Below are 26,665 nucleotides of genomic sequence, written 5' to 3'. Positions count from 1 at the left end.
ACTGGTTGGACCAAAGGGTCTGTTTCCATTCTCTGTGACTCTATGATTCAGTACGAATACTTTGGTGGGGACAGTTGGTTGTTTATATACCCATCCAGATGCCTTTTAAATGCTGTAATTGTACCAGCCTCCACCACTTCCTCTGGCAGCTCGTCCCATACACACACCACCCCCCCTCTGTGTGAAAAAGTTGCCCGTTATGTCTCTTTCCCCTCTCACCCTAAACCTATGCCCCCCTAGTTCTGGAGTGCTTTGCCTTCCTCCCACGGAATTTACACCTCCACTTAGGACAATAGAGCAGGGCCAGGTGAATGTGGCTGGACTGGGGAGGGTGAGTGGGGGTTGCTGTAGAATGGAGGTGAGAGGGAGCCATATGTCCCAGTGGAAGTTTGCAGGTCTACTTGGATTAAACATCCACACACCAGAAATGAATAGAGTGGCAGGACAGTGTGTACACAAGCGAAGAGAAAATGGAGTCAGCTTGTACACTGGAATTGTTTGGAGTCCCGTTCATGGCACCTTTGCATTTTTAATGAGCATCTTTTTGCATGTCTGTCCTCTTGTGAAGCTCTTCGCTTCATATTGATGTGTATTTCTGCAGGCATTCAAGCAGTGCTCTGGCTTCCTGCCCAGCAGACAGACCGTTTACTGAGGTGACCTCTAGTCAAAAGGTCACCCCACTGAGAGCACAAACAATGAGAATTAGCTCTCTCCATGTATCACCTTCCTTTTACTCAGACTCGAACCTTGGATCATCAGCGACATCAAGCCAAGATCAACACTTACCAGGCAGTGATTGAATGCACAATCAATCCCCTGTGATACCACTCCATTGGCCTCTAAATTCCTGGTAGGTGGAGGTGTTTATCTGAGGGATTTTGCTGCCTCCAGAAAGCAGCAGCTTAACCGAGCACAGTAAATGTGATTCCTCAATCCTCACAACCCAAATGGGAGCCAAGAAGGTGAGGAAATTCAGACTGTGCAGAGCGTGTTTCTGTTAAAAAAAAGAAAGCTTACCCGTTTACCAAGACAATTACATCAGACAAACATAACTGAAAGGTGTAAAATAGCAGGGAAAACAAACTGGGAGAAATTTAACAATCAGAGTTGAATCTTAATTCGGGCCCCTGGAGATAATACAATGCCTGTTTCTGACGCCAATCGCAGTGATTTTGTTTGTACTGTGAATTGCTGTGAGCTATCATGTCACCTTGGTACAAAGTAATTGTACAGGATGTCCCTTTTCCACCAGCGCAGCTACTAAACAAAGTGCCAGCGGTATGAAGTGTGTGCACAATGCAAAATCTCATTAGAAAGCAATTTACGTTCTGCTGGAGTGTGTACCAGCTCTGATCTACTGCTCCGGGTTGTCAGCTTCTTGTGGCACCACAGCACTGAATGGAAACTCTCTGGGGCAGAGAGTTTTCAACACCAGCCCCATACTTGGATGTCATTCAGTCAGGACACTTGATGCATTATTTGTGACTGTAATGTTTTGTGACACGGAATCACCTGATGATGAATGTGAGGCATCTGGAATGTTAAAAATTGCACTGTTCCCTTCCAATGTCAGCAGTAAAAAGAAGTTTATGATTCCTTTGCAATAATCAAAGGGGAGGAGGGTGTTTTCCAGGTGTCCTGTGTCACCTTATATCCAAACACCACCAGAAACGCATCACTTGACCATTTATTCCATTGCTTTTGGATCTTGCTGTGTCTACTGCATTTGCTTCAGGAATACTCGCTGCTGTGCACATATTTACTCTTGCCTTGATACTTCCTTCATCGGTGGCTTGTTTTGCTTTGAGTTTCTCAATTGTTCCTTCATTCTTTAACAGCTTAGTGTCTTTATGGCACATCGCTGTTTAAGACATAGAACAGCTTAATTATTCTTATTTATAAAGCAGACAAATCTAAGGCAGATTCTTATTGCTAATAGAGCAGAGATCCTTCATTAACCGATATTATGAGCCCATATGTGCTCAGTATGCTTGTTTGCATGTGTTTATAATTACCTCGTCAACTAGTGTAATGATGTGGATAGAGGTAGATTTTTCCTACGGAGCTGTGAGAAGGAGTTAACTCGGAGTCTTGATAATTGAACAATCCTTTGATCGGACTGTAATTGTGGTGCAGTTATTGGAGCTGTGCACTGTGCATTCTGGGGACTGAATAGCAAGGAGACTGTTCACAGGGAACCTTCAGCACAGAAACAGGCTATGCAGCCCATCTGTTCAACACTGGTGCTTGTCACCCACCCCATCCTCCATCTGCCCTTCTCCATCTGTATACTTCTTCTGGAGGAGAGGAGGATTGAACTTGAAACATTAACTGTGCATTCTCTCTCCACAGATGCTGCCAGACCTGCTGAGTTTCTCCAGCAGTATTTGATTCCATTAAGAATGTGCAGGATTATGGAGAGAAGGCAGGGGAAAAGGCAATAGATGAATTCTCAGTTATCAGAGCTAGTACAGATACAATGAGCTGTATGGACCCCTCCTCCTGCACTGTAACAGTGGAGATTTTACTTCTCCTTGATGTATTTATTTAGCTTACCCAAAAAATATATTAAATGATCTCAAGTAACTCCCTAGTAGTGAGTTTGAAATTCTCACCACCCCGAGTAAGGATGTTTCTCCCGAATTCTCTGCTGGATTTTTAAAAATTCATTTGTAGGACTTGGGTGTCTCTGGCTGGCCAGTATTCATAGCCCATCCCTATTTGCCCTTGAGAAGGTGGGGGTGAGCTGCCTTATTGAAAGGCTGCAGTCCACCTGCTTTGGGTTGACTCACAATGCTGATAGGGAGGGAATTCCAGGATTTTGACCCAACGACTGCGAAGGAACGGTCATATATTTCCAAGTCAGGGTGGTGTTCCCAAGGAACTGCTGCCCTTGTCCTTCTAGATGGAAGTGGGTGAAGGTTTGGAAGGTGCTGTCTCAGGATCTTTGGTGAATTTCTGCAGTACACCTTGTAGGTAGTACACACAACTGACTACCTGATATTGATGGCCCCTTTGATTCTGGTCACACTCATAATGGTAACTTTTTTTTTGTTACATCTTCTGTATTGAATGCCTTGCAGTTTAAAACTTTTTTCAGACAATCACTCAGTTTTCCTCATTGCCAGTGAAATAAAACCTGAGTTCAAGTCTGTTAAGTCTTTAATTGACACTACAACTCCTTGGTTCAGGTGTCACCAATGCAAACCATTATTCCTCATCAATTGTGCTTTCCTGTTTGCTTTGTAATATAGAGACCAGAGCTATACACAGTACTTGTAAGGTTCTCACTACTCAAAGCTTTATTATTAATTATTAGTCTTACTATTGTCACATGTATTGAGACACAGTGAAAGGTTTTCTTTTGCATGCTATACAGGCAAATCATACCATCAAAATACATCAGAAAAATAGAGCGTAGAAAGCAATGTTACAGTGGCAGAGAATGTGCAGAGAGAGAGTGTTCAGCATTATTATAAGTTCAACTTATAACCTGCTTGCTTTTTAATTCTGTTCCTCTAGAAATCAAGCCCTATATTTTGTACCTCTGACAGATTTACTCAGCTGTTTATCAATAGTTTGTGAATCTGTCCCCACTGTTCAATTTGAACCTCTGTTCCAGTTAGACTCTGAGAAAGGTGTAGTTCGTTATTCATTCTATAAAAAATGACTATTTTTATTTGGAATTTAAGTACAGAGAATTTGTACAAAGTTAGGAATTATTCGAGACCCAACTTTGAGTTCAGTAGTTTCATACCTGACTCCCTGCACCTATTTTATTTCCATTTCTTAGCAGCAGTGTATATCATCCACAAGGTGCTCTAGAGAAGTTCAGCAAGGTTCCTCAGGCAGCCCTTTCCAAACCCATGGCCTCTACCATCTAGAAGGATACGGGTAGCAGATACATGGGAACCTCACCCCCTGCAAGTTCCCCTCCAAGCCACTCACCATCCTGACTTGGAAATATACTACCATTCCTTCAGTGTCACTGGGTCAAAATCCTGGAACTCCCTGCCTTACCTGTAGATCTCAGGGTCTGCAGTGGTTTAAGAAGGTAGCTCACCACCACCTTTAGATGAGATTAGATTAGATTACTTACAGTGTGGAAACAGGCCCTTCGGCCCAACAAGTCCACACCGACCCGCCGAAGCGCAACCCACCCATTCCCCTACATTTACCCCTTTTACCTAACACTGCGGGCAATTTAGCATGGCCAATTCACCTGACCTGCACATCTTTGGACTGTGGGAGGAAACCAGAGTACCCGGAGGAAACCCACGCAGACACGGGGAGAACGTGCAAACTTCTCAAGTGTAACATGGGATTTGTCAAGAAAATTTAAGCCCAGCCAACATCACCCACATCCTATGAATGAAGAAGTAGAAAGTTTTAGCCTTGTTGTTCTGTTGTTTCTTTCAGATGATTGAACGCTGCTCTGGACACCTTTCATTTATTTTCAACGCCCATTCCAAACACTTTCATTATTTTACACCTCCTTGTCTCTTCCTATCACAGGCCTTCCCTTTCAGTTACATTATCCTGTTCCCCATAACCTGTTTAAAACCACTATTTCTTTTTATCTTTCCTTTGTTCTGATGAAAGGTCTTCGACCTGAAACATCTGTTTCTCTCTCCTCTGATGCTGCCTGACCTGCTGAGTTGCTCCAGCACTTTCCATTTTTATTTTCGCCACTAGTGTGTTTTCAGAGTTCCTACATTTTGGGCTATTTTCCGAAGTTTTATGGCCTTGAGCTAAATTAGCTTTATGTGCATTTTAATAATTTGTACAGAGATTGTTAATGTTTCTTTTTCATACACTCAAGCATAAACATTCATGCCTTTGGGTCTTAATTAAGAAAAAAATAATGTATGTCGTCAAATCTAGTTACCAAGTTAATGGAAACTTGCAGAACATTCAAATCACTTCGACTCATAGATCAAGGAAAGTAATTGGAAGTTAAAATGCATCCAATTATATATTCTGTAAACAAATGTTTCCTTCCAGTTCCCAATGTTTCTGGGTGTGGTAATGTTGACAGTGCATGTGGAACTCCCAAATGTACATTTGAATAATTACTCCACTTGTGTCCTTCTGAAGATTAAAGGGAAGACCACATTTTCTGCCCTGGTTCCTTTGAGCAATTTATGGGGCTGCAGTTCAGGACTGTTTCTCGTTGCTTTTTAGGGAAGCAACAAGTTAGTGGTATTATTGCTGGACTGTTAATCCAGCGACCCAGGTAATGTCTGGAGGACCACGGTTCAAATCCCACCACAGCACATAGTGGAATTTGAATTTAATAAAAATCTGCGATAAAGTTGGAGGTAAAAACAATGACTGCAGATGCTGGAAACCAGATTCTGGATTAGTGGTGCTGGAAGAGCACAGCAGTTCAGGCAGCATCCAAGTAGCTTCGAAATCGACGTTTCGGGCAAAAGCCCTTCATCAGGCCGACTGCTATAAAGTTGTCTAATGATGACAACAAAAACCATTGTCAGGAAAGGGAGCAGCTCAGTGATTAGCTCTGGTGCCTCACAGCACCCGGGACCCGGGTTTAATTCTAGCCTCAGGCGTCTGTCTGTGTGGAGTTTGCATATTCTCCCCGTGTCCTCCGGGTGCTACGGTTACTTCCCACAGTCCAACGATGTGCAGGTTAGGTGGATTGGCCATGCTAAATTGCCCATAGTGCCCAGGGATGTGTAAGCTAGGTGAGTTAGCCATTAGAAATGCAGGGTTACAGGGATAGGATAGGGAGAGTGGGTTTGGGTGAGATCATCTTCAGAGGGTCGGTGTCGATTTGATGTCCTGTTTCTACACTGTAGGGATTCTGGGAAAAATTCATCTGGAGGAAGTGGCCATCTTTACCTGGTCTGGCTTATATATGACTCCAGATTTATGGCAATGTGGTTGACTCTTATTCGGGAAATAATCCCTCACTGATGCCCTCATCCTGTGAATGAATATAAAACAAATCCTACTGTATCAGACGGAGCAGGTTAACCATTATCTAGGCTTCACCTGGAACTTAACTTGACCTGAAATTTCGACAAAAGCTAGGTTTTCTTCATTGCATGTTGCACGTATGCATCATTCAGTATATTACACAAACCGCAGTGACCCAGGTACAACATCTGAGGTGTGGTAATCCCTGGGTTCAAGTGAAATCAAGGTCAGAAGAAGATTCAACTCCTTGAGTCCATTCTGCCATTCAACAAGAGTTGGGATTTTGGATAGGGTGGAATGCTGCTTTGTTTTAATATAAAAGATAAAAGGAGCATCCATTATCTTTGTGAGTGCTCGAATTATACACTGTACTTTTAATGAGAAGAAACTAGTTGAATAAACTTCGGATTTTTTTTTGTTGTAACGTGTGGTTCCAGCTGCTGCGAGAATGTTATTGTGTCCTATGGGGAAGCTAGTGAATTTTATATCAAGCTTTTAATTAGAACCGGTTTTAAATATTTTGATGAAATATCCCACCTCTCTCTAGCAGGAGGCTCATTTGACACCAGATTTACCATCACATTGGACAGAGAATCAAGGGTTACAGGGAAAGGTTGGGAAAGTGGGCATGAGGAATGTTGGGCCAGCCATGATCCTGCTGAATGGTGAAGCAGGCTCGAGGGGCTGAATGGCCTACTCCTGTTCCTATTTCTTATGGTCATAAAGCAGTAGGTGCAACCTGATGGTATATTCTTTGTTTCCCTGTCCAACCCCAGCCATTTCTCTCTTGCCCATTGAGGTGGAGGGTTGGGTTTCATGTTGTTCCTTACTGTCTCCAAACTCTTCAAGAATATGGGCGGCACGGTGGCACAGTGGTTAGCACTGCTGCCTCACAGCGCCAGGGACCCGGGTTCGATTCCCGCCTCAGATGACTGATTGTGTGGAGTTTGCACGTTCTCCCCATGTCTGCGTGGGTTTCCTCCGGGTGCTCCGGTTTCCTCCCACAGTCCAAAGATGTGCAGGTCAAGTGAATTGGCCATGCTAAATTGCCCATAGTGTTAGGTAAGGGGTAGATGTACATGTAGGGGTATGGGTGGGTTACGCTTCGGCGGGTCGGTGTGGACTTGTTGGGCCGAAGGGCCTGTTTCCACACTGTAAGTAATCTAATCTAATCTACCATAGTTAGTAATTGATAAACTATAACATGATAACAACCAAAATGGGAAATGTGCAGAAAAGGGAGATGGCAGGTGCCTTTACAGAAAGAATGGGGAGAGTTGGTTAGACACAAAGATATAGTGTAGCATAAACAGATAGAAAGGACTAATAGAGAAAAGAAACGAATAAGATGGTGACAGGATGAGAGAGAATTTTATTTTGTTGTTACCTGTGAAGTACATTATGGTAAATTAGCCTATGTATGTTGAATGACTGCAAACTTCTTGAAGGTGGAACAATCTCTGGTTTTGAATACTGAATGCTATTTATTTTGAAGCTTGTACATTGTATGATGTAACTATGTTCTCTCCAAGCCCACCCAAACTCTTTCTTTTTTAACTCTCATTTTGGAAACAGCTTTTTGCAAATGAGACGGCCTCTGATCATGTTGGTTTTGCTCGGGTCAAGATTAACCTAATCAATGAAAACGACAACAGGCCGGTATTCAGCCGATCGTTATACAACGTGAGCTTGTTTGAGGATGCATCTGTTGGACTCTCCGTCGTTGGTATTGTTGTAAGTACTTTTTGATAATTGTGCATTTCTTCCTGACCTACTGGTCTAAACCTTTCCTGTCAGCAGCTGAGAGGTAATGTTATATCAGTCAACAAAATGTGACATCAGTGTTGCTTGTGTGTCATCTTCCTCCAAGTGATCAATGATCGTTCTTGTGACACATGTCAGAAAGATTAAGGAATGTTGTATGCAGTGTCCCATGGATATAAATTTACTGGTAATATATCTTGGTTTGATCCATGTAATCATGTTTGTTCATCTGCAAATGAATAAGGAATGGGTACTTTTGATAATCATTTTCTAAGTAAATGTGAAGTTAACCATTTTAGTTAGAGGAATGCAAAGACAACTTATTATCTAAATGAAGAGAAACTTCAGAGTGTTTTGGTGCAGAAACATTGTGGTGTTCTTGTGCATGAATGGCAGAAACCAATATGCAGGTACAGTGGGTAATAAGGAAAGTAAATGGAACTGTGGCATTTACTGTTAATAGGATAGAGTATAAAGATAGAGAGGTGTTGCTTTTATTGTGCAAGGCATTAGCAAAACTGCACCTGGAGTATTGCATAGAGGTTTGATCCCCCTTGCTTCAGGAGGGATGTAGTTGCATTGGAGGTTGTTCAGTGGAGGTTCACTGGTTGATCCAGAGATAAGGGGTTTATTATGGGAAGAGCAATTGAGCAGTTTCGATGGATACTCCCTGGGTTTTGAAGAATGGGAGGCGATCTAATTCAGGTCGATAAGATACGAAAAGGGATTGACAAAGTAGACGTAGAGAGGATGTTTTCTCATGAGGGAATCTAGAATGAGAGGTTGTAGTTTGAGCATAAGGGGTAGCAGATTTAAAACAGATAGGGAGAAATTACTTCTCTGAAGTCTTGAATCTATGCAATTCACTACCCCAGAGTGCAATGGATGCTGAGTAAATTTAAGGAGGAGAGAGACCGATTTTTAATGAGTAACGGGTTAAAGTATGATAGAGCGTGGGCAGGAAAGTGGAGTTGAGGCTGAGATTAGGTCAGCCATGATTGTATTAAATGGCAGAGCAGGCTTGAGGGGCTGAATGGCCTACTCCTGCTCCTAGCCCTTATGTTCCTAATGATGGGTGCTGTGAGTAAGCTGAAAGGAAAAGATCCATGTCTGAATTGTTCCACTTTAGTTGACGGTTTGGGATTGACCTTTAATATGTGTCTGGACAAGTATTTTCATGTGGAGGGGAGGCAATGGCCTAGTGGTGTTATCGCTCGACTATTAATCCAGAGACCCAGAATAATGTTCCGGGGACCTGAGTTCAAATCCCACTATTGTCAATTGTTGGAGAAATCCATCTGGTTCACCAACGTCCTTTAGGGAAGGAAATCTGCCATCCTTACCTGGTCTGGCCTTCATGTGGCTTCAGAGCCACAGCAATGTGGGTGACTCTCAACTGCCCTCTGAAATGGGCCCGGCAAGCCTCTCAGTTGTATCAATCACTAGAAAGTCACAGCAAAGAAATGAAACTGGACAGGCCACCTGGCATCAACCTTGGAACCGGAAAAGACAACGGCAAAAACACAAACAGCCCGGTCGGCTATGCATAGTCCTCCATACCGACATCTGGGGTCTCGTGCTGAAATTGGGAGAGGTGTCTCGCAGACTAGTCAAGCAGCAGCCTGTCATAGTCACCCTTACGGAATGCCCCAGACACCACCATTATCATCCCCGGATACGTCCTGTCCCTCCCGCAGGACAGACCCAGCAGAGGTGACGGCATACAGTTGGGAGGGAGTTGCCCTGGGAGTCCTTGACATCGACACCGGACCCCGTGAAATCTCATGGATTCAGTTACACACGAGCCAGGAAACTCTTACTGGCTAACATGTACTGTCCTCCTTTGGCTGATGAATCAGTACTCCTCCACTGAGGGTGGGAAGGGTGCAAAATCTACTCTGGGTGGGTACTACCACCACCACCAGGAGTGGCTCAGCAGCAGCATTGATGATTGAGCTGGTTGGTTCCTAAAAGATATAACTATTAGACTTTGTCTGCGGCAGGTGGTGAAGGAACCAACAAGAGGAGAAAAACATCCTTGACCTCATCTTTACTAATCAGCCGGCTGCAGTAGCATCAGTCCATGACAGTGACAGTAAAAGTGACCACCGCACTGTCCTTGTGGAGACAAAGTCCCGCCTTCACACTGAGAATAACCTCCATTGTGTTGTGTGGCAATATCACCATGCTAAATGGGACCGACTTTGAACCGATCTAGTAGCTCAAGACTGGGCATCCATGAGACTCTGTGAGCCATCAACAGCAGCAGAACTGTACTCCAGCACAATCTGCAACCTCATGACCCGGCATATCCCTCACTCAGCCATTACCATCAAGCCAGGGGATCAACCCTGGTTCAATGGAGAGTGCATGAGGGCATGCCAAGAGCAGGATCAGGCGTACCTAAAAATGAGGTGTCAACCTGGTGGAGCTACCAAACAGGACTATTTGCGTGCCACACGGCATAAACAGCAAGTGATGGACAGAGCTAAGCAATCCCACAACCAACGGATCAGATCTAAGCTCTGCAGTCCTTCCACACCCAGTCGTGAATGGCGGTGGACAAGTAAACAACTCACTGGAAGAAGAGACTCCGCAAATATCCCCATCCCTAATGCTGGAGGAGCCCAGCACATCAGTGCAAAGGATAAGGCTGATGCATTTGCGACAATCTTCAGTCAGAAGTGCCGAGTGGACGATCCATCTCGGACTCCTCCAGCATCACAGATACCAGTCTCTAGCCAAATCGATTCACTCCACGTGATATCAAGAAACGGCTGGAGGCACTGGATACTGCAAAGGCAATGGGCCCTGAGAACATTCCAGCAATAGTACTGAAGACCTGTGCTCCAGAAATTGCCGCTCCCCTAGCCAAGCTGGCATCTACCCAACAATGTGGAACATTGCCCAGCTATGTCCTGGACACAAAAAGCAGGACAAATCCAACTCGGCCAATTACCGTCCCATCGGTCTACTCTCCATCATTTATGGGGTGGCACGGTGGTTCAGTGGTTAGCACTGCTGCCTCACAGCACCAGGGTCCCAGGTTCAATTCCAGCCTAGTTTGCACATTCTCCCTGTGTCTGCATGGGTTTTCTACAGGTGCTCCGGATTCCTCCCACAGGCCGGGTGAATTGACCACACTAGGCACATTAGTCAGAGGAGAAATGGGTCTGAGTGAGTTAACCTTCGGAGGGTCGGTGTGGACTGGTTGGGCCAAAGGGCCTGTTTCCACACTGTAGGGAATCTAATCTAATCTAACGTGATGGAAGGTGTCATCAACACTGCTACCAAGCAGCACCTGTTCGGCAACAATCTGCTCAGTGACGCCCAGTCACTTACCAGGGTCAGGGCTGCATTTCACCGAGTATGGCATCAAGGAACCCTGGCAAAACTGGAATCACTGGGTATCAGGGGGCAAACACATTGCTGGTTAGAGTCATACCTAGCACAAAGGAAGATGGTTGTGGTTGTGGAGGGTCAGTCATCTCAGCTCCAGGACATCTGTAAAGGAGTTCACCAGGTAGTGTCCTAGGCCAACAATCTTCAGCTGCTTCATCAATGACCTTCCCTCTGTCATAAGGTCAGAAGTGGGAATGTTTACGGATAATTGCACAGTGTTCAGCACCATTTGCGACTCCTCAGATACTGAAGCAGTCCGTGCTCAAATGCGACAAGATCTGGAAAATATCCAGGCTTGGGCCAACAAGTGGCAAGTAACATTCACGCCACACAAATGCCAGACAATGACCATCACCAGTAAGAGACACTCTAACTATCCTTGACATTACCATCACTGAATCCCCACTGTCAACAATCCAGGGGTTACCATTGACCAGAAACTCAACTGAACTCACCATACAAACACAGTGGCTACAAGAGTAGCTCAGAGACAAGGGATACTGCAGCGAGTAACTCACCTCCTGACACCCCAAAATCTATCTACTATCTCCAAGGCACACATCAGGAGGGTGATGGAATACTCCGCACTTGTCTGGATGGATCCAGCTCCAATAACACTCAAGAAGCTTGACACCATCCAGGTCAAAGCCGCCCGCTTGATTGGCACCACATCTACAAACATTCAATCCCTGCACCACCAATGCTCAGAAACACAATGTGTGCTATCTACAAGATGCACTGCAGAAATTCACCACAGCACCTTCCAAACCCACGGTCACTTCCACCTAGAAGGACAAGGGCAACAGGTACTTGGGAACACCACCCCCTGCAAGTTCCCCTCCCAGCCACTCACCATCCTGCCATTCCTTTGCAGTCATTGGGTCATAATCCTGAAATTCCCTCCCTACCGGCATTGTGGACTGCAACGATCCAAGAGGGCAGCTCACCACCACCTTCTCAAGGGCAAATAGGGATGGGCTATCAATGCTGGCCCAGCCAGCGATGCTCAGGTCCCACAAATGAACAAATAAAAAGCCATGATGTGGAGGAGCCCATGTTGGACTGGGGGGGACAAAGTTAAAAATCACTCAACCCCAGGTTATAGTCCAATAGGTTTATTTGGAAGCACTAGCTTTTGCACTTCCAAATAAACCTGTTGGACAGTCACCCGATGAAGGAGCAGCGCTCCAAAAGCTAGTACTTCCAAATAACCTGTTGGACTGTAACCGGTGTTGAGTGATTTTTAACTAAACAAAAATGTCAGGGTACATCTGTATGCTGAAAGTTTTGTGACTGAATTCCTCTGAGAGATTCTGGATTAGTGGTACTTGAAGAGTTACAGCAGTTCAGGCAGCATCCGAGGAGCAGTAAAATCGACATTTCGGGCAAAGCTTTTGCTTGAAACATCAATTTTACTGCTCCTTGGATGCTGCCTGAACTGCTGTGCTCTTCCAGCATCACTAATCCAGAATCTGGTTTCCAGCATCTGCAGTCATTGTTTTTTCCTCTGAGAGAGGTTAATGATTATCTCCTATGTTTTGCAGTTATTAATTGCTGCACATTATAACAGAATCAATTGTTGTGATCCCAGTGGATGGTAATAATTGACCAGTCCAATCCCAGAGAGAAACCTGACTTGGTAGACCATAAGTTTTCCCTTTGCAATTTGGCTTCTGTGGTGGCCAGTCACTGAACACATTCACAAGAGGCTGACAATTATTTTTAACAAAATAATGTCAAAGTTTATTAACATTAAAAGAAAATAAATCTATTTCACACTTTTACAAGGGCAGTCAGTCCAGGGGTTACAGGTAACTCAGTCAGTAGCTGGACCATGTTCAGTTGGAGCTGTTCTCATTGGCCCATTCCCAGGATCACCATTAATTCGGGGAAAAGTGGGAATCCCAGGTCTGGAGCTGGGCTTTGATTTGATTTGACTTATTGTTGTCACATGTATCTAAGTACAGTGAAAAGTTTTGTTTTGTGAGCAGTATTGGCCGATCATAACATACATGGACATATAGATCCTGGGGTGTTTAGACAGAATGGGGCATACACAGGAGATACACAGATCAAGGTCAACATTATTTAAAGTTAGAGAGGTCCATTCAGTAATGTAATAACAGCAGGGAAGAAGCTGTCCCTGAACCTGTTGCATGTGTTTAAGCTTCTATACCTTCTGTCTGATGGAAGAGATTGGAAGAGAGCATTATCTGGGAGAGGCGTCGTCTTCCCATAGCAATGAGAAAACTAGATGGAGTCCATGGCTGGGAGGTTGGCTTCCCTGATTGTATGCATAGCTCAGACCATATTGTCTAGCTTCGTACAGTCCTGGGCAGAGCAGTTGCCATACCAGGCCATTATGCACCCGATAGAATGCTTCCAATGGTGCACCTGTAACAGTTGGTGAGGATCCTTATGGACATGCTGAACTGCCTAAGCTTCCTGAGGAAGAAGAACTGATTAATTGAAATGAGTCATTGAGGAAATGATTACATTGAATGGAGGCAATTCAGGATAGAAAATAAGGGTCTCTTGGATCGAAGGAGGTGACTGGGAGTAGAAGGAAGGGGTTATACCAGTCATTATCACTCTAACCTCTGTATGATCAAGTCCATGATAATTTGCAAAGCCATGGGCTCCAGGGGAAGGGATGGGGGAGGTGATAAGTTGGGATAATTGATGGTTTTATAAATTGGTTAAATGAGAAACACAGGGACAGCAGCAGCACCACCAAGGGAATAGGACGATTGTGTGACTCAGAACCAACCTGGAGGTCACTCACGGGAACCTCATCAGCTCACCAACTTCCACCCAGTGCCTGCTGCGCGATGACAAGGCAAAATGACTGCCATTGTATGCAGAGTGGGCAGACTTAGTTATTGTCAATTTCTTCAGCAGCCAATAAAACTTGTTTGAACCACTAAGGGCAATTGTATTCATCTTGTATCCACTGCTCCAGCAATGGCACCCCACCGAGATCAAATTGCATTTTGTCACCGAATCACAGAATGGTTCTGATGCAGAAGGAGACCATTCAGCCCATTGAGTCTATAGCATCAGCACCCATTGTCCAAGAATGATTCTGGCTTCCAGAGGTCGTGACCATTACATTGTTGACACTAATTGCCTCCTTATCATGTGAGCGAAACAAGTGTATTCAGACGTGCTAACGTAACAGCATCACTCGGCCTCGGCATTTCTGAAGCATGTTCTGGAGCCAACACTGAACGAAACACTTCAGAGCCCCCTCTGGTTACACCGTTCTCCAGTCAAGTCAAAGATTGTTCCCTCATGGCACGACAATCTGCCCCACATCTGCCACCTTCTCCATTGGGCAGTCATAACCCTCCTTGACCTGGGTGAGAGACAATCCTTCCTGTATTGAGAGAAAAGTAAGGTTTAAGACTGACAGAGAGGATGCAAGAGGAGTTAGCGGTGTTGCAGTGTTCAGTGAGATGGTGTGGAGTCCTCAGTGAGTGAGTTGGAAGCTCAGAGGGTAGGGTATATTGTTTGGAAGATGAGGTCTGGAAGAGCCCTAGAGTGGATGTGATGAATGCAGTGGTGAGAGTGATATGAGCCATGATGACACGTGTTTACGATCGTCCAGTTAGAGCGAGAAGATGCTAACACATGCCGTGTGTGTGTGTGTGTGTGTGTGTGTGTGTGTGTGTGTGTGTGTGTGTGTGTGTGCGTGTTCTCTCCACACCACACTGCATTGTGGAGGACAGTGCACTAACCTGGGCTATTGGGTCAGTCCAGAATGAAGCACTCACGTGGCACATGGTGTCCTTTCCATCTGTATCTCCAGGTCCCAGACACTGAACTGAGGAGCTAACCTCCTTTCCTGGGCCCATAGGGTGAGAGGTAATTCCTGGCCAGCAATATCTGAAGTGATGTGCAACTGGGCTACAGACATGGCATCCACCATGAGAACAATTGAAGATACCAGCAATGGAGCACACTTCACCTCACCCTAGGGGAGGTGGTAGCCTAGTGGTATCATCACTGGGCTGTTAATCCAGAGACCCAGTAATATTCTGGGGACTTGGGTTCATATCCTGCCATGGCAAGCGGTAGAATTGTAATAAAAATCTGGAATTAGAAGTCTAATAATGACCCATTGTCAATTGTTGGCACGGTGGCACAATGGGCAGCACGGTGGCACAGTGGTTAGCACTGCTGCCTCACAGCGCCAGAGACCTGGGTTCAATTCCCGCCTCAGGCGACTGACTGTGTGGAGTTTGCACATTCTCCCCGTGTCTGTGTGGGTTTCCTCCGGGTGCTCCGGTTTCCTCCCACAGTCCAAAGATGTGCAGGTCAGGTGAATTGGCCAGGGTAAATTGCCCTAGTGTAGGTAAGGGGTAGATGTAGATGTAGGGGATTGGGTGGGTTACTCTTTGGAATGTTGGTGTGGACTTGTTGGGCCAAAGGGCCTGTTTCCACACTGTAGGTAATCTAATCTAATTTAGATTAGATTCCCTACAGTGTGGAAACAGGCTCTTCGGCCCAACCAGTCCACACCAATATTCCAAAGAGTAACCCACCCAAACCCAGACCTATTTCCCTCCAATTAATGCACCTAACACTAGGAGCAATTTAGCCTGGCCAATTCACCTGACGTGCACATCTTTAGACTGTGGGAGGAAACCGGAACAAACCCACACAGACACGGGGAGAATGTGCAAACTCCACACCGACGGTCACCCGAGGCTGGAATTGAACCTGGGATCCTGGTGCTGTGAGGCAGCAGCACCATCTTTACCTGGTGACTCCAGACCCACAGCAATGTGGTTGACTCTGAACTCCCTCTGAACAATTAGGGGTGGGTAATAAACACTGGCCTGGCAGGTGATACCCTCGTCTTGAGAATAAATTTTGAAAACGTGCTGCGTGATTCCACGAGGTAGGGTTATGAGATAAAGAGCGAACTCTGAGCTGTGGGGGATAACATCATCAATCTCACTCGGAAGAACACTTTGCCTGCCTCGCCTTAACACTCCAAACATGAACCGATGGCTAGACGTGACTCTGTTCCACTTTGGAACCCCAGTTTAAGATAATGATAACAGTGTATTATGAACCTTCATTAATATGTCATGTTTCAACATGGAAGTGGTAGGGAAATGTAATTCCTTTACTTCCTAAGAACCTGATGTATTCAGGTGAGGAAGTCTTCCAACGATATGTTCTGATTGGCGCTACAGATGGCTTTTTAGAGCAATTTGCAGTGATTGTACCTATCCTGTGAGGTTAGTTATTTTTGCAACTTAACCTAATTTATGTCACATTGTTGTGCTAATTGTGATCTAATTCTGGAGGTTTCTCATCTTGAACTGGAGGTGCCGGTATTGCACTGGGGTGTACAAAGTTAAAAATCACACAACACCAGGTTATAGCCCAACAGGTTTAATTGGAAGCACTGGCTTTCGGAGCGTCGGTCCTTCATCAAATGGTTGTTCAACCACCTGATGAAGGAGCAGCGCACTGAAAGGTAATGGGCGACACGGTGGCACAGTGGTTAGCACTGCTGCCTCACAGCACCAGAGACCCGGGTTCAATTCCCGCCTCAGGCGACTGACTGTGTGGAGTTTGCACGTTCTCCCCGTGTCTGCGTGGGTTTCCTGCGGGTGCTTCGGTTTCCTCCCACAGTCCAAAAATGTGCAGGTCAGGTGAATTGGCCATGCTAAATTGCCCTTAGTGTTAGGTGAAGGGGTAAATGTAGGGGAATGGGTCTGGGCGGGTCAGTGTGGACTTGTTGGACCGTAGGGCCTGTTTCCACACTGTAAGTAATCTAATCCAGTGCTTCCAAATAAAGCTGTTGGACTATAACCTGGTGTTGTGTGATTTTTAACTCTCATCTTGAAGGGATGGCCATCGGATAACAAATACAAAATATTTGGAGATGCCTGTGTCTGTATTAGAAATTATCTGTGTTAACACAGTGGTAGTATCTATTCCTCTGGGCTAAATGGTCTGGGTCCATGTCCCACATGCCCCAAGGTTTGTCATAAATGTCCTAGCAGATTGATTAAAAGTAATTGAAAGTTTTTGGTTGTGAGTGAGGGTTTGAGACCACTCCAGGATTGGGCCACGTCATTGGGCAGAGTGTGCTGCACTTTCTCAAATGGGAAATTTAATGCTTGTCCCACTATACTGTTTCAGTGCATCTGTTGGTGATCACAGATTCCATGTCACTCTATTAAGACAGCCATAGGATTTCCCCAGTATTGCAAGACAGCAAAGGAACGCAAGTTGATCATCCATCCCACTGTGATTTACTGCTACCTGCTGCTTTTTGCCTGAGTAAAAGTGAAGTTGCCACTCGTAGTGTACCATAGGGCTGCTCTCTCATTAGGAAGAGAGATGACTGGTGCTGGTTTAACCTGATGGTCACCAAGCCTTAAGTGAGGGGCAGCATTAAGACTGAGTCCTTCATGGTAACCTCAGCCAGTGTGGGAATTGAACCCACGCTATTGGCATCATTGTGCATCATAAACCATTTGTCCAGCCAGTAATGATTGCAAGTTCCCCTCCAAGCCACTCACCGTCCTGACTTGGAAATATCTCACTGTCCCTTCTGTGTCACTGGCTTAAAATCCTGGAAGCCCCTTCTCAGGACATTGTGGGTCAAACCATAGCACACGGACTGCAGTGGTTCAAGAAGGCAGCTCACTGCCCCCTTCTCAAGGGGGGGCAACTAGGGACAGGCAATAAATGTTAGCCCATTTAGTGATACCCACCACCTGATTCAATAAAATAAAAATGATATTGTTGTAAATTATTGTATTAGGTGGTGACACATTGAATTTGATGACATTTCAATCACTTCAGAGAGATCTGATATGTTGTTTTATCATTGCAAGCCCCTTGCCTGCAGTGTGCCATATTAATGAGGATATATTGGCCCAGATTTAGTTCTAGCTCTATGCTCACTGTTATAAAGGGATAACGTGGATAACAACTTTTGGCAACTCTGCATGTATAGTTGAATGGAGAAATCAAATTCTACCAGTATTATTCTCTTACAGAGATTTTGCAACAGGTTATGCTTTGAAATGAGCTTGACATAAGGTGTTCACAGCACCTTCCTTATTAAAGTGTTGAGTCCTTTTCCAGATCGAATGATATAAAAACCTTGGGCTCATTTGCAGCAGATTGTTGAGAGTGGTGACCCTACTGGGTCAGAACTGATCAGAATCTGTGCAGTACTGGCTTTGACCAGCCCCACCAGTGATGGGAAGGAAAAAAACTCTCTAAAACCGAGTCTTGAACTGTTTCAATGGGACCAGGACTAGCATCGATGTTTAAGGAAAGCCCACAAAAGATCATTTGGGGTGCTGTTGCCACACCCTGTCCCGTAATTTGCTGTTAGCCCGTACCAAATCAGCCAATTGAGGTGGTTGCTCGGCAGCGTACAGCTCACGTAACCAACTCAACGAGACCAAAGCCTCAGAACGGTAGTGAGCCAAAGAGTCATATAGCACGGAAACAGACCATTCAGTCCAACCCGTCCATGCTGACCATTTTCCCAAACTAAACTAGTCCCACATGCCTGTGTTTGGCCCACATCCCTCCAAACCTTTTGTACTCATGTCCTTATCCAAATGTCTTTTAAACATTGTAACTTTACTTGCATCCACCACTTCCTCTGGCAGTTCGTTCCACTCTGTGTAAAAAAATGGTTGTCCCTCAGGTCCTGTCTAAATCTTTCTCCCCTCACTTTAACAATAGTTTTGAACTTCCCTACTGAGGGAAAAGACCTTTGTTATTGATCTTATCAATGCCCCTCATGATTTTAGAAAGCTTTATAACATCACACTTCAACCTCCTCTGCTCCAACGAAAGAAGTCCCAGCCATTCCAGCCTACAGCTCAAACTCTCCATTCCTGTCGTGGTGGTTGGCATGTGCATCCTGCCAATGCTATAAACTCCAGAATAAATGGCTGCAATCCAGCTCAGGCAAGTGTCCATAGTGATCTGCCACTTCAATGTTGACTGCAGTGTGTAAACACAACCAAAGTCGATAAAATGCGGCGCTGGAAAACGCACAGCAGATCAAGCTGCATCAGAGGAGCAAGAGAGTTGACGTTTCAGGTTGGGTCCTTTCATCATTACCACACTTTATCGCCTCTGACTTTCCAGCACCTGCAGTCCTCACTAACTCCCAGTAAGCACGACTATGGCTGACTTCATCCCTCCACCCTCCTCCTCCCCCCACCCCCAACTCACTGGATAACACAGCGGGTGTAGACACATAAGTAGCAAAAACTGCAAAATGTTAAGTCTAATGCAACAGGAAATTTACTTTATGGTTTCCCTATCATTTATAGAGTATGTTGCCTTTCAGTGTTGTCACTGATTCAAGTGTAGTCCATCTGAATCTCTGTTTATAGAACATTCTTGGCCTTGATTCTGTAAAGTCTCTCCAAGACATTCGTGTGATTTTGGCTGATGGCCCAAAAACTGCAGGAAAACCTGGTATTACGTTTGGGTTCCATTGCAATCTTAGTGACATTCCAACAATGACTACACTTTGAATGCACCTCATTGGCTATTTGGGATATTCTGAGGCCAGAAAATGGGTGATATCAATGTATCTCTTTTTCTTTTTGGAGAATGTGAACATAGACTTGTTTCATTTCTTTATTTCATGCTCTCCAGGTGCAGCTGGTTTATTGGTAACACCATGTTTCGATGATATTAAGTGCACTAACAGTTGGCCTATTCACTTCTAACAATGCAACACAACACATCAATTGGAAATAATGCTTCTTGTTATTTAGAATATATACCAGAGACTCTTTTTTTTAAACTGTAATCCTTCATGTACCTTTTAAATGATAGCTCCAGACCATTCCAGTTTTATTCTTGAGTTGAGATCTTGTTAGAGCATGCAATTATCTAATTTCACTCCCAGGTATCCATTACTGTCTATTTATTGGTGCAAAAGTGTTTTGTAAATTTTGCATTTAAAAAGAGCTCTCACAAAGTCCTCATAACTGCGCAGTTTTGTTTGTTTTTCTTTTGTGGATAGGAGCAATACATAGAATTATTTTCAGTTGTGATTATTTTATGAACAGATGGTTTTAAATTAGAAATTGCACACAAGATGGCTACATTTGGCAGGTATAATTACTTGAAACAGATGCTCGAAAATCTAATTGCTCAGCCATTAACAGCAATAATGTTGTTTCTTCAGATTTTAAACACCAACAGGCCAACAGAAGAAGAAATAAACAGTACGCTACCAACAAACAATTACTTAATTCTTGAGGCATTGACTAAAACTACTGAGATAGAATTTCCATCCTTTGCAGTCAGTGCCTGTCTAGAATTACCTCAGAAATGACAAATTGCCACAGAAAGGGCAAGGGGCAGGTTTGGTCCAGTGAATCAATGTTGATGCTTATCCACCACACAAACAGTAGCGCTAATCTGGTGCATTCCTGACAAGCTTTATTACCCCTTTCCTTCATTCACCTCGCCCTCACCCATTCTTCAGCTGAGGATGATCACAGAATTGACAAGCAATACGAAAATAGTGCAGCAAAAAAGTACTCCCAAAAACCAGGAGGTTACAGGGAGTGTTATGGGAGATAAGATTCCACGTCAGGAATTGTGAAATGGTAACATTTAAAGTGAAATAAATATGGAAAGCTGTTTCTGCTGATTGGGGCAGGTGGAGTCAAAGATGAGGGATCATTGTCTTAAACCTTGGAGCCAGACCATTTAGGAATTAGAAAACATTTCTTCACACATACGCTAGGAGAGGCTTGGAATTGTCTTCAGTAAATGGATAGTTTTTGGTCAGTAAAGGTATTGAGTGATATGGGGCATAGTATCTTGTCGCTAATTCAAGTCATGCATTCCAACTCTTCCCAAACCTCTGGATTACAAAATTCTATTCTAACGTGTATCTCAAATCTATTTCCCTCCATTCTCTGGTTCTCAATCATTTTGTTTTCATCTCCTTTGTTCAAACCCCTCAAAACTTTCTATATTTCCATCAGATCTCCCTTTAACCCTCCCTCCCCCGTCTCATTGAAACTTGCACTAAATTCTCATGCATGTAGGCCAGACCAGTAAGGATGGCAGATTTCCTTCCATGAATACATTGTAGAATCCCTACAATATGGAAACATGCCATTTGATCCATTGAGTCCACACCAACCCTCCGACGAGCATCCCACCCAGACCCACCCCCACCCTATAATACCATGGCTCATCCACCTAGCCTGCACATTCCTGGAGATATTGGGTAATTTAGCATGGCCAATCCATCTAACCTGCATATCGTTGGACTATGGGAGGAAACAGGCACACTCGGTGGAAACCCATGCAGACACGGGGAGAACATGCAGACTCCACACAGTCAACCGCCAGAGGCTGGGATCAAACCTGGGATCAAACCTGGGTCCCCGGTGCTGTGAGGCAGCAGTGCTAACCACTGAGCCACCGTTCTGCCCTATTCTCTGAAGCTAATGGAATTTCTTACTGCTGAGGGTTGTTGAAGCTGCAGTGTTATGTATGTACAAGGCTGAGACAGTGAGATATTTAATCAAAGAGGGAATCAAGGATTATGGGGAAAGGCAGGAAAGTGGGGTTGAGGGTTATCAGATCAGTCATGACTTCATTAAAATTTGGAGCTCACTCAATGGCCTGAATGGGCTGCTTCTGCTCCTGGGGAAAAAAGGCCTCCTTCTGTGTAGCAAGTGCCGGACTCTAACTTGTTGGTCAATATTAAAAAGGCCATATGTTACACACAAGGCCAGTCATTCAGTTTACCTGGTTGCCTGTTCTTTTCAGCCGCCCAGAAAAAAAAATCATCCTTGGATTGTTTGCCAATGGTTTTCTGAAAGTACTGCCTTTCCCTCTGGGGATCAGGGAGCACGGGGAATGGTAATGCTCCCAGTCAAACCAGGAGTAGATCTGAAGCAGTGCTTTATGATATTGCAACATAGCAGACAGAGATTGTATCACATATCTCCTCGGGGGGAGGCTGCTGAACCTGGAAGATATAAGGTGCAAAAAAGACGCACACTGGTCCCACACTCCTCCATCATTGCAATACACTCACCGAAGGAATTACAGATACAAAAGATTAGATTGGAATAATTTATAGAACAGATCTTTTCAAAGGGCTTTTGATGGCACTTTGTGCAATAGCCATCTGTTGCTCATTACAACAAAGCATGAAGGAAATTGATACGGAGAGCAGGTGTTTACATGGACAGAATATGGTCAGTGTAATCCAAGGCAGGCATCTATCTGCTTTCGCTGGAGTGACAGATTGCGTGCTGCATTCTGTATCCTGTTTGCGCATCTGCAAAATGAAGATCATTATCAGAAAAGTTCAATGCCCATTGGCTGTCGCTCTTGCGCTGTACTGACAAACTGAGGCTTGGTTTGACAGTCAGAGGGTAAGACTAAGATGTCAGCATCAACTGGCTATTGTGTCCATTTGTTTGTCATTATTTTTGTGAAACATTTGTCTCACTGCAGAACTTATTGTAGTTTAATAAGTTAAAACGAATAAGTTTGTCCAATCTCTTATATTCTTCAAGATTTTAAAGTAGCAGTCTGTCTCCCAAAGGCTTGGTTAGGCATGGTGTAGTGATCAGAACAATATCAGGCAGATGGAACTCATAGAATAGGAGTTCCCTGACTGGGGCTGTTAACCTAGTCCAATCAGGAAGCCCTGGCTGACAGATATAAACAGGAGTGTTAAATTGAAAAAAGATTCGTGCACTTTGTGTCTTTCACTGTCTCACACCTGCACACACACACCATGGGTGCTGGGGAAAAAATAAGCACTACCGCAGTTAGGTGGTAGTGTGGGGGGTAAAAAAAAAGAAAAAAAAAATCAGCTGCACAGAGCCCCGGTGTCCCTGGAGAAGGAACACACGGTGTCCACCAATATCGTCGTGATTTTCAGAGAGGTGGGCGCCGCAGGGAGTGGAGTGTATTATTTTCCCCCTCAAACTGTATTTTGATTTAATCCCTGCCCTCCCCTTCACTGTTTGTCCACACAGCATTGCCCTTTGATGTGAAGGGCAGTGCTTGTCACTGGCTACTCGGATGTTTTCCTAAAAAAAAAGAAAAAAAAGGAAAAAAAAAGGAAAAAATAAACAGGAGTGTTAGGGGTTCTGCTCTCTCTGGGAGTTGGTGCTGAGGGAGCTAGGTCAGTGTGTTGTGTTATGCACATGTAAATAAAGGGTGATTTGGTGACGGGATACCAGTCTCTGTGGAGTTATTTCACATGGCAGTTTTTTTTAACCACTCTGGGGATGAGGGTGTCACTGGCTGGACAGCATTTATTGCCCCCTCCCTAGTTGCCTCAGAGAAAGGTGATGGTGAGCTTCCTTCTTGAACCGCTGTGGTCCGTGTACTGTAGGTTTACCCACAATGCCATTTGGGAAGGAATTTCTAGATTTTAACCCAACGACCCAGAGTCTGATTCTCACAGAGTTTAACACTGAAGTCTTCAAGAAATTCTTCAATAGCAATAACAACTTGCATCCTAATAACATCTTTTAATGTAGCAAAGCGTCCCAGGGACCGTCACAGAAATACTATGTAAGGAGATGACAAGTGCCCCCCAAAAAATGGAAAACATGTTGTAACAGGTGAAGCTGTCGTAGTCCCACAGGACCTTCGGGGTACACTCTCATGAATCAGAGAGAAAGAGAGATAGACAACTGGTGATGGTGTATCCTGAGGATCAGGTGAGGGGAGAGGTTGGAAAGGAGAGTCCTTCATAGGCACCACGGCTACATTTCAAGGAACATCTGAAAAGAGGGGGGAGAGATAGCAGGGAAGAGGAGTGGGAGGTAAAGGGAAGGAATTCCAGAGGTTTAGGACTTAGCTGAAGGCATGCCCACTAACAGTGAAACATATGAATTGTATAGAGCCCAGGTTTGGCTGAGATCCCAGGGGTTTTAGAGATAGGGAGGGGCAAGGCCTGGAAGGTTTTGAAAGCAGGCACAATTAGTTTAAAATCGAGGCAGTGCTGCACCAGGTGCCATGTATTTCAGTGAGCGCAGGAGAGCGAGTAGGTTAGTCTGCACAACCCATGCAAGTTGGGGATAGGATCAACAGAGTTTTGGGTACATTGTGTTTTACATGGTTCAATATTTCTGTTTAATTTTAAAATGTAGATTTCAGCATCACCAACATTCAAGTGTCCAATTCCCCTTTTAAATTTACTGACTGCACCAAAGTTGATATATTTTAAGCAATCATTGCTTCATTTCTGACCTGGACCGAGAACTGTAGCTCAGGGCGCAAAGGTTTTATTGGTTTTAAAGCATACACAGAGCTAATAAAAGATGGGGAATTGATGTTTGTAATTTGGAACTAATTGTATGAAATTGTGCTCCTATCTGGATCTTCACCCAAATAGGAGAAGGAGAGTCAGAGTCAAGAAGTGCAAGAGTGGAAAAGCACAGCCAGTAAGGCAGCATCCAAGGAACAGGAGAGGTGATGTTTCTGGCATAAACCCTTCATCAGGAATGTGCACTCAAATATCTTACTCTGCTGTTTATAAAGTCCATGCTCCTTGTTATTGAGAATGCTGTGATATCTTACACTGAGCAAAGTTCGCAGCTAACAGGGTTTATCTCATTTGAGAAGAACATAAGAATTAGGAACAGGAGCAGGCCATTCAGCCCCTTGAGCCTGCTGTACTATTCAGTACAATCATGGCTGATCTCATCTCAACCTCAACTCCAAATTCCGGCCCACTCTCCATATCCCCTCAGCCCATTACTCAATAAAAATCTGTCTATCTCCTCCTTAAATTTACTTAATATCCCAGCATCAATCACACTTTGGGAGAGTGAATTCCACAGAATCACAACCCTTGCAGAGAAAAGTAATTTTCACCTCATCCCTGTTTTAAATTTGCTGCCCCTTACCCTAAAACTATGACCCCCTTCATCCAGATTCCCCACATGAAGAAACATTTTCTCTACATCTAAGTGGGTGTAGTTGATCAAAGCATACAAAACAGCTATACTACAAGAAACCAAATAGTGACTTTAATGATAAAATTTACCCACTCACCAACATTGGGAGCATTGCTAAACTTTGGAAGGAAACCAGGTGTGAGGAACACAGGCTGCACTGGCCCAAGAAAGCTGTAATTTCTATTGAACTGAAACAGAAATGCTGTAGTAAATGGGTTTAAGTCCCTATGTAGTACTTGACCATGTAATCCAGGCTGAATGTCTAGTGCAGGAATGAGGGACTGTTGAGTTTTTGAACACAGTCCTTAGTTGAAGGGTTGAACTGCATTTGGGTTCATGTCAATGTTAAGGAGCTGATTCCACTGTGTATGAGCAAAGTCCTCTTGCTGGCAAGCAATCCTCTCTCAGCTAATAGCAATGTTTTCTTTAAATTGCATACCCTTTAAGATAAGGGTATTCTATCACTTGTGCTTATGGCCACAAAAGACGAGCAAATTTATTACAACTGTGAAATAACATGTAATGAAATATTTATGCATCTCCATGGACACATTAAACTTTAAGTCATTTAAACAGTTTTCTTTTCACACAAGCTGCCTGTAATGGCCTCCTGGTGTACCAGTAGTACTGTTAGTTCTAATTTCTAATGAAATAGTTGCTGATGGTGCTTCCTTCCCCATAACCTGTTCCATTGAGTTTTATTGGGAGTTAAAGCAATGACTTTCTAAATTGTCAGGTCTCTGTTTCACAGTGAAGTGAAAATCCAAATTTGTAATGAAATGGATTAAAAAGCTGAACTCATCTGGGAACGTTTGCCTCTCTCCACACATTATGTTGCCATTCTCATAATCTATATTCAAGTAGTTAAAGTCCTCAATTATAGCCTCTTTGTAATGTTGGCTCTGTAGTTTCCCTACAGATTTGTGTACCCCTGCATCCTTCCAACTGGTGTTACATAGACTCCACGAAGGAGGAAAATTCATCCTTTTTGTTCTGTAACTTCAGTCAGTCTTTCAACCCATTGAAACCTCATCTTTCTCCCACTCTGTACTGCTGACCTTAACCTGCCACCTTCTTCCTTTCCTTCTATTCCTTTCTTTTCTGAAAACTTTGGTCCTGGGAATATTTAACATCCAGTCTTGCTCTTCCTTGAGTCAGGCCTCTGTTAAAACCTCTCAGCATTGTATTTCCACATGGCAATTTATGCCTATAACTCCCCAGGCTTATTTATTATACTCTGTGTGTTCACATACATGTGCAATAAACCTTGATTTAGACTTCATTACTTTCTCTCTCATTGCAACTTTATCTATCCTCTTTTACTGGTGCTTTTTGTTTCCAAATATTTTGTGCATTCTGATATTGCCCTCCAACATTCTCTCTCGCTTCCCATACTCCCTGCCAAATTAGTTAAAAACCCTCCCACAAGCACTAGCAAAACACCTGCCACTCAATCCGATGGGATTGTCTGTCTATTATCTTCCTGAGAGCCAATTCCATTGTCCCAGGAATCTAAAATGCTCCTTCCTGCATCAAACTTTCAACTGCGCATTCATCTGCCTCTTCCTCCTTAATAAAGTATTATGTTT

General features: G+C 44.2%; 1 protein-coding gene across 1 annotated transcript in view; it reads left to right on the top strand.

The window, feature by feature from the left end:
* cdh23 (cadherin-related 23) overlaps positions 1-26,665 on the top strand; it is a 967,008-nt gene that overhangs the window by 331,269 nt on the left and 609,074 nt on the right. Inside the window, exon 13 of the mRNA XM_072583543.1 lies at positions 7,516-7,674. Within this exon, the coding sequence (XP_072439644.1) occupies positions 7,516-7,674 (159 nt within the window). The remainder of the gene's footprint in view (positions 1-7,515; positions 7,675-26,665) is intronic.

This window comes from Chiloscyllium punctatum, chromosome 13, assembly GCF_047496795.1.
Source record: "Chiloscyllium punctatum isolate Juve2018m chromosome 13, sChiPun1.3, whole genome shotgun sequence".
In the NCBI taxonomy this organism is placed as follows: Eukaryota; Metazoa; Chordata; class Chondrichthyes; order Orectolobiformes; family Hemiscylliidae; genus Chiloscyllium; species Chiloscyllium punctatum.
This window is presented reverse-complemented; position numbering and strand designations above follow the sequence as displayed.